The sequence below is a fragment of the Dermacentor silvarum genome, chromosome 1, assembly GCF_013339745.2.
Source record: "Dermacentor silvarum isolate Dsil-2018 chromosome 1, BIME_Dsil_1.4, whole genome shotgun sequence".
Taxonomy (NCBI): Eukaryota; Metazoa; Arthropoda; class Arachnida; order Ixodida; family Ixodidae; genus Dermacentor; species Dermacentor silvarum.
The window spans coordinates 370,252,302-370,264,672 of NC_051154.1; the positions used below are offsets into that span (position 1 = coordinate 370,252,302).

Here is a 12,371-nt window from a genome sequence, read left to right on the forward strand (position 1 = left end):
CACGCACGCGCCTGACCCTTGTGGTGACCCCAATAGCAACCCCCGTTGTTGCTTCGTAGTTATGGTGTTGTATTGCTAAGCACGAGGTCGCGGGATCAAATCCCGGTTACGGCGGCCGCATTTCGATTGGGTGGTAATGTGAAAACCCCCATGTACTTAGATTTAGGTGCACGTTAAAGAACCCCAAGTGGTTCAAATTATTCCGGAGCCCCCACTACTGCGTGCCTTATAATCAGATCGTATTTTGGCACTTAAAACCCGAAATTGCTGGCACGCCCAGGAAGATTTTCGAGCAATAATCTTGGGTCACAATATTTGATTACGGTATTTACCCGATTCTAACGCGAGAAAATTGCCTGCGCATGGCACGCAGACACAAAACCATAACCTCCTTTGCAACGTTGATGGCTTTGCCACATATTACTAATGTACTGCGGCGATGCTAACTTGAAAATTATGTGGTGAAGCTGACTTTAGAAAACCGGCTGTCATTGGGCAATAATATTTATAGCTAAAAAATCGGTTGCGCATTGGATTTCTACTTTGTTTAGGATGTTTACTTTATTTCTACGTTAGTTTAATATTTTGCACACATAGAAAGTGGGTGCATGTCTGATTCGGGGGCGTGTTAGAATTTGATAATTACTGCCAAGTGAATCAGCGGTGTGTTCCGTTCTTCCTGCATCTTGTTTTATTCGACTCACTGGATAACTAGATCTATTTCGCTGGTCCTGTCAGGGTTAAATTAATGGAAGTAGACCTTATAACAAACATGTATTTAGTAAAATAGCTAATATAGCCTAGTAAATGTCAAATGTTTCTCGTTGATCTTAACCAGCAATGAATATATGCTTGTAACAAATGTCGGATATAACAAAGGTAGTAGAGTAGTAGGTAGTAGGTAGAGTCGGGTCAGGTGCGATTTTATTAAAACGAGGTTTAAATGTACTAAACAAGTCGGGGTTTCTTAGGGCATGCTTTCCACAAGCTAGCTTTATTTCTGCCTCTTTGATAATCCTGGGCTATAGCCTATTCGTTTATCTTTGGGTGTAACTGAACCTTCACTTCCTTTTCTGTAGAAATTTTCAAGATTGTTTTCTCAAGGAGTCGAGAGTAGCACCTCACTCTTGTTGTTTTCTTGTGCAGATGGCGGCATCATTGCACATTTTTTAAACAGCATCTTGTTAGGTTTTCTGCTACTTAGAAGCTTCTATTACTGTATTTGCTTGTTTAAGGCCGGCACCCCCACTTTGGAGTGTGAAAGTTTGGGGGAAAAATTGGGGCATAAATTCTTCACTAGGGAATTGTCATATAGTGTGTAGCATTCTTTGGAATCATTACTTACAAAGCTTAAACCAAGACTGCCATAATTAAAGAGATATGATTATACAGTTAAACCTGCTTATAACGAACCTCCATATAACGAATTCCTGGATATAACGAAGTTTTTCGATTCCCCGCCGTTACTCCATAGAAGCACATGTATTTGAGACCTCTACGTAACGAAGTGGTAGCGGGACCCTCCGATCCCCTCCGACCACCTAGAGATTTCGCCCCAAATTTTGTCATTTTTGCACGAGCAGCAACCGGAAGCACCTTCTCCGCCGCGATGGAATGCGAAGCGAGCGCACGTGTGCGTGCGTGCGTGTGCTAGGCGGCCCTGCATCCCTCGACCCGGCGATCTTGCCTGTCGCGGGCATGACCTTACCCCTCCCTTCATTCATTCAAATCTGATCCTGCCGCTTGCTGCAGCTGGCCTAGCCCGCCAAGCCGGCACTCTCTCCTTTTCCAGCTGATGTTGCCGACGCACTGGTACACGCTGTGGCACATCAGACTCGATGAGCGCGGACACGCCCTGTCAAATGCTGGCGGCGTGTGGAAGCGCCGCTGGAGAAGCGACCGGAGTGACCTTCGTGCTGTTGTCTATCGCTTCAACGCAAACTGAGCGCCGAGAACACACAGCACGCAGAAAGCTACGAGCCGCCGACGCACCTACACTGCTAGACTCTGCCCCAACGCAGATCGCTTTCAAGATACGGCCTGCGCGACCGCGCGCCGCCCCGCTCCCCCCCGCTCCCTCACCGCTGCCTCGAGCGCAACGGAAGACGCGCTTCCTCTCTGCTTTTCTTGCGCGCGTGAGATTTAGACGCGGTCGTCGGCTCCCCTCCCACGTTTTCACTTCCACATACAGCATACGGCGCGCGGCGACTGCGTTATCGCCCTTGGACGGGTACAGCCACGCTAGCGGCAAAAACACGCAGAAAAAACGCGCTTCAGAAACGCGCGGCAAAAGCGGCAGGAATCGGGGGTCTTGCGGCGTGCCGCGCGAAATGGGTTCTGCGGCAAATGCCGCGTGCCGCGAGATGAAGAACCAATCAAGAGCGACGAGGGTGACGTCACGGAGCCATCGCAACCGGAACGCCGCCGGTCCGCGCCGGGTTTTCAATCGACGATCGTCGTCTCGCTTCGCATGAAACAACGAGCGCTCGCGGTGTTGCTCGCCCGTTCGGAGAGCGCGGGAGATCTTATCGCGCTGCCGCGCGGCGAGACGCGCGTGCCACGGTGGCCTCGCGGCAAGGCGCTGACGTGCGGCAATTTGCCGCTCGTTGCATGACGCATTGAGTTCTATGGGAGCTGTCCGGGACCGGTCGAAAACGACGTAACAACGACGTTCTACTGTAACACTATACGACGCTACGACGCCATCGTGACGCTCGCTCTTCATTTCCGATGCCTCGCGCTTGTGCGAAACGACACGCGTCCACGCATCCGGTACCTGGTGTGACATTCCGAGGATGAGTGCTTCGACGAAAATGGAAAACGGGTGCGCGTTACAATTGAGGGCGCGTTAAAATCGAGTATATACGGTAAACGTTTATTTTTCGAATTTTCGTGCCGAACCTGCATATAACGAAATCCTCTATATAACGAAGTTTTTCGGGAATTTGTCAATTTCGTTATATCCAGGTTTAACTGTATACGTTTTGTGGCACAAAGGGCCAGCTATGGCCAAAGAGCGCCAAGACGTGATGTACTGAGTGTGCAATGGTGTGATCAATGACAGTGGGTAGGTGTGGGGTGGTTGTAACGGGGCCCAGAATCCTACGCACTAATGGTGCGTAAAAGACAAAATAAGGTCACGAGAATGACGTGATAGAGGCGCAATGAATATAATTATGTAACATAAACATAGTATAAAAAGTTATAGGCGAACAAGACACTACAAAATTTAACAGATAGGTAACTACTAAGAATACAATGCACACTTGACAATCTCCCCAGTAAAGTTGTTTTTACCACAAATTTTCTATTTGGTAAATGAAAGACAAACTCATGCTCCTGCTTGCGTTGAACTCCTGCGCTGTCTGGTGTACTGCTTTCTTTCTCGCACAAATTGTCGATCACGCGCTCATTTGCTTTCTAACTCTTTCTTCGTAAGGGGTCTCTGTTGCAGTGCTTTTTACTTCGCATAATTTACTCGATCACTCACTCACTTGCATTCTAGCTCCCCCTTTGGTAAGGGCTCTCTCTTGTAGCGCATTTTTCCTCAGAAAATCTGCCCACCGACACACACACCTGCTTTCCAACGCGTCCTCTTTAGAAACTTCTCTGTTGCAGATGCAATTGTCTTGCTGCTTGTGTTTTCCATGTATACCTTGCCTGCGCAAGCTGTCGTTTGCGTTTTAACTGTGCCTCCGTGAGGGCTGCATTTTATACACATTTCCTTGCCACATTTTGACGTCTCTGTTCCTCATCACTGAGCAGTTTCTTAGGCTGTGGCATAGTCACAGAATTCTAATATTAAACGTAATACAAGCAATGAAACTGTTGAGTGCACTGGTTGCAAGTCGAACTATAGTAGCGGCTTGGGCGGATGTGTGTCGGCACTTGGTAGCTTTCTGACAAAATCACGTCGGAGGTTAGTACGCAAGCCCATAAGTAGGTGGCAGTAAGTGTACAAAAGTTTGCGTATTCACAGAAATTTCCCTATCCATGCTACGGGTTTTTGGGGACACGAAACAGAGCAAATAGAACTAAGCAGAAAATGACCCTGAGCACCAAGGCAAATAGTGCTACGCATTCATAATGTTTCACAAAGCATCACATGTGTACTCGTGTGCTCATTACCATATTTACTTGAATATACTTGGCCCTATATATTGAACTCGCCGTGAAATAAATAATTTGAATAGTACAGTAAAAGCTCGTTAATTCACACCTCGTTAATTCGAACTAAGTGGCACAGTCCGGCCATGCTCCATAGAGCCCCATGTATTGAAAAGCTCGTTATTTCGAATGCTAATCCGGCCCGCCACGGATAATTCGAACTGCGCGCCGCTGTAGCCAGCTCGCAGTCTCTGCTGTTAAGCGACAGATGGCGCGACATACACTATCATCATCGCGTGTTTTTAGGGGGCTGCACTTGCGTTTATTCGCAAATGCTCTGCCGCATCGTCATGGACAGCGGGATACGCAGTGCGTTCGGTGGCAACCCCGAAATCTGCCATTCTCTCCGTTGCCAGTGCAATCGCAACGTCTAACTTCTAAGCCTCTCTTTTGTTCTGTACGCGTCCGTCGCAGACCGACACTGCTCGCGTGCCGCTATGTCGTCGCGTGGAATATACCGTGCCAAAACGTTGAAGGAAAAAGTGGAAATTCTGCGGGAAGTGGATGCAGGGAAGCAGAGTAAGAATGAAATTGCCAAAAAGCACGATATACCGAGAAGCACGCTGTGGACCTACATCCGCAATAAGAAGACTATTGAGGACTCATACGCGGCTGAAACTTTCGCCAAGGATCGGAAGAGAATTCGTACAGCAAAGCACCCGGACCTGGAGGCAGCGTTGCTCGCATGGATTAAGGAAAAACGAAGCCAGGATATCCCATTGAGTGGCCCCATCATTGTAGCGAAGGCGGCTGATTTCGCACTACGTCTGAACGTCTCCGACTTCGCCGCTTCGGACGGGTGGTTTCACCGCTTCAGGGACAGACACGACCTCGTTTTCCGCAGTGTGTGCGGCGAAGCCAAAGCCGTAGACGCAGAAACCTGCACCGTGTGGCGGAATGGTGCGCTACTAGACGACCTGAACAGTACGCACCATCCGATATTTTTAATGCCGACGAGACCGCCTTGTTTTTAAACTCTTGCCGGACAAAACGATCACCTACAAGGGGGACGTGTGCGCAGGCGGCAAACGTTGCAAAGAGCGGGTGACGGTGTTGCTCGGGGCCAATATGACTGGAACCGAGAAGCTCCCCCTATTTGTGATAGGGAAGTCGCAAAAGCCTCGATGTTTTAAGAACATCCGCACGCTGCCGGCCGACTATGCAGCAAATAAGAAGGCCTGGATGACGGGCGAGCTTTTCAAGCAGTGGCTGAGGAAACTCGACCGAAAATTTGAGCTCGGCAAGAGGCAGATTCTCCTCCTCGTCGACAACTGCTCGGCGCACAAGGTAGAAGTCGAGTTGAGAGCCATTGAGCTGGTTTTTCTTCCGGCTTACACCACTGCGGCTCTTCAGCCTATGAATCAGGGCGTTATAAAAGTTTTGAAAAGCTTTTATAGACGCCATGTTCTCGAGAAGTTGCTCCTGTGCTCCGATAATGAGAAGAGCTACACCGTCACTCTGCTCACAGCCCTGCACATGCTTGTGCGTGCCTGGAATCAGGTAACCACAGAAACAATTGCGAATTGTTTCCGGCACTGTGGTTTCGGAGCCCTTAACGCAGACGCAAATGAAGTTGAAGAGGACGTCCGCGCTCCGGTTCATGTACGGGAGGTGCTCGGCGATGTGGACTTCGGCGACTACGTGAATGTCGACAGCTGCGCGGCGGTGTGCGGTGCCGTGACCGATGATGAAATCATCGCCCAAGTCATCGGCGAAGACGAAAACCCAGCCGTGGACGATGACGACGCGAATGATGAAGATGATGATGTTGGTGAAACACCGGTACGACCTTCGTTGGCACAGGTGATGGACGGACTAAATCACGCCCGGCTTTTCTTCAGTTTCGAAGAAGGCGAAGACGATGCTTTCCGGCTCATTCGAGCTCTGGAAGATAAAGCGGCAGCAATCGCTTTCAGAGGCAAAAAGCAGAAAACCATTACGGACTTTTTTTGCAAATAAATGTACCTAGAGGTGCTCTACCTTTTTTTGTCATCAGATGTGGCTTTCTTTAATCACTTTCGTTAGTTCGAATTTTGGTTAATTCGAACTCGTTAAGTGTCCCTGTGAAATTCGAATTAACGAGCTTTTACTGTATAGGTCTACCAGTATCTTAGAAAAATGAAAAGCTTTGAACATGACGCACCTTTACCATACGCTTGGCTACTGTATCTCTCTTGTCAATGCCAGAAGCTGCATGCTCATGAGAATCCTCGTTGGCTGCCTCGCGGGTGTCCTTCGCACTCCAAACATCATACTTGGTGCGGTTGAGTGTCTTGGATATGCAGCATTTCTTAAAGCCAGTCTGGATAATCTAGACTGGCTACGGTGTGTGCGGAGAAGAAACTTTGTTGGCTTGTTACTGTTTCTAGCTTTGGTCACGAATATGTCGATAGCTCATTTTGGGTAACATTTTCAGGAAAAAGGTTCACCCATATTTGAATAAATTCAGTAATTCCCGCAAGCTTCGATTTTCAGTCGCCAGTAGTGGCATTTATTTGTATAATAGTCTGAGCGCAGTTTGAAGCTTCAATAAGTAGCCATAAGCCTGCCTCGTGTAAGGCCCACACCCAATAAGATTTTCAAAAAAGTGTGGGCCTTACACAAGCAAATACGGTAGTTACCTGTCCAAAGATGAACAGGAAACTTAATCTTATGTGGACTCGGTGATTGTCAGAGAAGCGGCAGGCTGCCTTTTTCTTCTTTTTTTTTTCGTGGCAGGTGCATGACAGTGCAGCGGCTGTAATAACCATTGTTTCTTTTGAGTTTGCAAACACCATCTTGGGAAAATATGAACTGTAAGGAGGAAAGTAATGCATCGTAAAATGGCAATAGCGATGCAGCAACTGCATGTGGAAAAGAGAACAAGGAAAAAAATTATGCAGTTGCCATTTACTGTGGGGATCGATGTTAAGCAAAGCATTTTGCAAGTACTGGATAGCTGGCTATCCAGCACCGTCTGCAATTCTTTTACCAGATGGACCAATGCATTTGTGTAAGACGAGCGATTGTGTGTTTGGATGCATGCGTGTGAAAACAGCAGCAACTTGACGTCAGTGACATTAGCATGATGGGGACAGCATGATGTACAATTTGTTGTATACTCGAGTGAAGAAATGTTACAACCTGTTCATTTACAGCCTGGGCCGATACCAAAGGTGGTGCAGTGTCGCATAGTGTATCAAAGTGCTAGCTGTCTTGAAGGCATAATGGAGGAACTGGTGCACTCTCACAGAGAGGCATGCATACTGCCACAGTGGATAGGCAGGAAACCGTAACATGGGCAAGTTCATATACAGTGTAGACCGCTTATAACTTAATTCGCCGGAGTTGTGAATATCCGCTCTATAAGTGGTGCCGCACTATAACCGAAACATCTATTTTGTTGCAATAATGTACACTCCAGGCGCATTTCTGCCATCGCTGTCGACATTTGCTTACTAAATACATTAACAAGCACTGTGTCACGCGCGCACAAGCAAACATGAACACATCTCACTCGTTGACCGCGGAAACGAACTGTCAAAATGCTTGAGTGACGAAGCGCGGCGAGTGAATTGACCTTCGTGCTATCATGCCTCTTGCTTCAACGCGACCTATAAGCGGCGAAAACACGACATGCGGCAGACTTTTCCCGTTTCAGATTGCTTTCAAGATAGGGCTAAGGCGATCGTATTGCCGAAGTGGATCGTCGCAGATTACGTCATGCTTCGGTACACTGAAACCGTTCCGCATTGCTTTGCTGGCGAAAATCCTCTCCTTGTGTTTCCGCCAGTCCTGAACGCAAGTTTTTGATTATCTGAATGCCCGTGATACAGTGTACTACAGAATGTCTTACAGTGGCTCGAGCGGAGGCGCGTCCTATTGCGCGTCGCGTACCCGCTTTGGAAGGAAGTAGCGGCAGCGCAGTCGTCGGCCGCACTTCAAGTGAGTGTGCGCCGCTACTGCGTCTGCACATTGTTTTGCGATGTGGTCGCGGAACGTCACTACTTTCGCACCTTTTTCTGTGTCAGTGTTTATTATGCCGCCCAAGCAGCGGGTAAACCACTATTACGCACCAGCCTGCGGAACTGGCTATGCAAGAACAGCCCGGGAGCGCAAGTTATCGCTTTTTAAGGCTCCGAAAGATGGAACAACACAGGCTTGTTTGGCAGTGAAATCTCCGCAAGCTTGACAAGCCACTGGACCCTGATTGTGCTGTTTGTGCACTAGACTTCGAGCTGCATTTTATCTTGAGGCATGTCCACATGATCAGTGGAACTTAAGGTAATTAGAATTTCAAGGGGGACCCCAACGCTTGCTCCTAATGCTTGCTGCACTTTCATAAATAAGGTTTAAACAAGTCTCACCTGCCGTGGTTCCTCAGTGCTTACGGTGTTGGGCTGGTGAGCACGCGGTCGCGGGATTGAATCCTGGCCACGGCGGCCGCATTTCGATGGGAGCGAAATGCAGAAAACAACCGTGTACTTGGACTTAGGTGCATGTTAAAGAACCCCAGGTGGTCCAAATTAATCCAGAGTCCCCCACTGCGGCGTGTGTCATAATCCGATGGCGGTTTTGGCACGTAAAACCCCATATATTGTTATTGTTATTATTATTATTATAAAGAAGTCTCGTGATGCAGTGCGGAGAAAGTTGCACCAACACTGAAGCTTAATTAGTCGCCTATGAGGGTAATTATACCAAGCAGTTGGACAGTGGTCGACTGAAAAGCGAGAATATTGTGTAAATAAAAGTGCATTGGTGTGCTATATCACAACTTCGTTATTTATTGTTCATAACTCTACCAGCGAATACACTCGAAGTGCCTCGAGCGGCCAGTCGCGCGGCAATTTTGTGTGTGTTCGCGGGCTTCTATGATGCTCGAAAAAACTTTTATGTAGCACGTATTGAGTAACAGAAACCTCTATCGGGTGTTTTCATGTTGCTCTTCAATTTTCTCATTGACACTTTTCATGTAATTGTAATATCTGAGAAGTTGAATAATTAAGACGAATTATGTAATAAGGCGGAATGCAAAAATAATCTGAGTATGTCCAAGCGACGGCAAAAAACACAACATTGGTTCTGTCCAGCTACGTGGCATTTGCATATTTTTAAATCTTGGTGCTTAATAGTTCGAACACCCTGCAAATTGCAGTCGGCTATCCTGCTCAGCCGATCGCGAAAATTGCGGCAAGCGTTCGCAAATGCTCATTTTACGTTTTGCCATTCGTAGAAAAACCAGTTTCGATAATAAGCCTGGCAAACTGCAATGAATACCACTGCGAAATGTGAAGTATTACGGCTATGTCTCTATAAGACGATTCCACAACTACAACACGTGCAAGCGACAGTATTTGAATCTTTCCATATTCATAACGAAGCTGCAAAGAATAAAAACCAGAAGCAAAAACTTTTGTCCCTTGCTAGTCTTGCATTACTTCGTGGCGGTAAACTTCACCCGTTGAAAATGGCGGACGAAGTGGTTGTGCTAACAGCACAACGGCCCGAAAGCTGACGCGCTTTCAAGTGCGGTCGACTACAGCGCCGCCGCATCTTTCTTCCCCTTTAGGCCCTCTCCAGTGGAGGCGTGATCACATGATCACTTTCCTTTTAAATGCGGCCATCATGATGAACTCGGTACTTCATGCTGATAGAGCAGACACAGAGAACGTGAAGACATACGATAGACTATTGCCTAAGCACGTGTGCTGCAGAAGCTACGGCATGCTATGATAGCTAGGCTAGAGAGTAGCTAGGTGGCCATTTTGAAATGCCGACAGCTATATGATTTAGGGTCGTACTCGATTCTAATGCGCACGCAATTTTTGGACCTGTCTTATCGGAAGAAAAGTGTGCGTTATATTCGAGTAAACACTGTATTTGTGGCTTGAGGGGAGCGTTTGCCATCTAGGTTGACTGTCGAACTTCCAGGCAGCCGCACTGTAACCGGTATTTGTGTCCCGCAACTGCTCTATAAGCGATACGCGTATACACAGAGTGCTATGTGAAAATTAACAGGAGCCTGAAAGTACCGTATTATATCTGGTCCTGCACTATAAGTGGTTACGTGATAAGCGGTCTATACTGTGTGCTCATCTTCAAAACAAAGCACCAACAGACGAGGGACATAGCAAAGCACACTGGTGTTTGCTTTTCTGTGTCCCTTGTCTGTTTATGCTTTTTGAAGATGACTGCATAGCCGCCCTTGCATGCAAGAACTGATTGCAAGTCCACCTTTGACATGTTCACATGACCAAAGCACAGAAAATTGTGCTGCTCTGTCATGGAAGGAGGGAGGCAAGTTCAGATGTCGGGGGCTGATAGCTGCGAAGGCTGTCAAAAACTGCTCCCACCCCCCTGAGACATAGATGGGGATGGGCTGTTTACTGCATGACACTGAAGGTACTGCCATGTCTCGCACAAGATGAACAGTGCTCCTCTTGTCTGTGAATTTTCAGCGGGCCTTCGGTACAAGACTTGCATAGTGCTGCCCGTGGATCGTACCCGCAACATGCTTGGAGTGGTTGACACTACAGACAAGCTCTGGTATGGAGAGGTGGGTAACAAGAATGCTAACCAGTGTGATATGAAAAGAAGCATTTTGGTTTCCTTGTGAAGCAAGACAGTTGACAAAAAATGTATGCCGATCTCATGGACTGTGAGAGACAGTGTTATACAAAGTGTTAGCAATGATGACTCAAGGCCATGCTACCCACCTTAGCCACATCTTGAGTAAATCCTGTCTCCTGAGCCATGTCTTCGAGTGTCTTGGGCACTGGGCCATGACCAGACATGAACACTCATATACAGGGTGTCCCAGTTATCATGCATCACGCTTTTGATAAAGACGGGTCATTCAATGCGAAGACAACCAACTGCATATTGTTCAGTCGAGTAGAGTAACTGCAAGTAATCTTTTGTTGATGCCATTTAATTGAATAATTATAAGTACAATTAGCAATTTCTTTAATTATTCTTCTGAATGCTGTGCTGGCTGATAAAGAAGCCAGCAAAATATGAAGCATATTATGGCTAACTAAATGTCAGCCCGCATCAAAAAGCAGTGCTCTTTAGTTCCATAGGAGTTAGTGGAAGAGCTGCATGACACTTTAGCTGGCTCGCCTCACCCGCGACAGTGCGACACAACAGATTGCACACTAACTTCTGTGGAGCATGTTTGAGGGCGCTGCTTTCTGATGCAGGTGGACTGTTAGTCGTGTGCTATTTTCATTTTTGGCAGGCTTTCTTTATCAGCCTCAAAAAATTACTAGTGGCCGCTCTACTCGACTGTGAACAATATGCCCTTGGTTACCTTCGCATGGAATGATGTGTCCTTTTTAAAAATACGAAGCATGATAGCTGAGACACCCTGTATAGTAGGTTCACCTGGTATGCAGTGCACTCATGTGCAAAGCCTTACTGTTCCCTAAAAGTCCTGAATGCTCATTTTTCTTGTTCCTTCTAGACGGGTCTGTCAGTACAATTCTCCTCACACTAGCCTGCTTTTGCAGGTGTTAGTCCAGTGCACACAAATGCAAAGCCTTACTGTTCCTAAAACTCCCTAATGATTCTTTCCTGTTCCTTCAAGACTAAGGTCTGCCAGTGCAACTCGTTTTCTGGCTATTTTGATTTTGAAGGTGTTTATGCAATGCAGAGTCGCAAAGCTTTATTGTTCCCTAAAACTCGCTACTGCTTTTTTTTCTGCTCTGTCAAGACTTTGGTCTGCTGGTGCACTTCACCTAAGGGTTACTTGGATTTTGCAGGTGTCTGTACAGTGCACAGAGATGCGCAGCCCACACGTGCAGTACCAGAAACCACCCAAGCAGACTGTCATCACTGGCACTGTTCTTGTCACCAAGTGCCCCTGCCTGCACCCGGGCGACGTGCGAAAGTTATACGCCGTCGACGTGCCCGAGCTGCACCACGTCATTGACTGCATCGTGTTTCCGGCACAGGGACCCAGGCCACACCCCAACGAAATGGCAGGTAAGCCTCCATTTTGTGACTACTCAGCAATTTCTGTCTTACTTTTAATACATTCAGTGCCTGAAGGTATTGCAAAATAGTGTAAGTGAAAGGAAAAAAAAAGACTGCGCTTTTCATGATAGCGTCGTGTCATTCCACTGCGGGCAACACTAACAGCTGCCCTGTACCCCGTGGGAATCAATGTTTTCGAAGCAGTGTGCGGGGAGCCTACCAAGTTAATGAAACGACTGAGAGTG

General features: G+C 47.4%; 1 protein-coding gene across 6 annotated transcripts in view; it reads left to right on the forward strand.

Annotated features, from left to right (window-relative positions):
- LOC119445477 (uncharacterized) overlaps nucleotides 1-12,371 on the forward strand; it is a 61,364-nt gene that overhangs the window by 15,327 nt on the left and 33,666 nt on the right. For all 6 annotated transcript variants that reach the window (XM_049660570.1, XM_049660574.1, XM_049660571.1 and 3 more), the window contains exons 6-7: nucleotides 10,608-10,705; nucleotides 11,913-12,135. In XM_049660570.1, coding sequence (XP_049516527.1) covers nucleotides 10,608-10,705; nucleotides 11,913-12,135 — 321 coding nt within the window. The remainder of the gene's footprint in view (nucleotides 1-10,607; nucleotides 10,706-11,912; nucleotides 12,136-12,371) is intronic.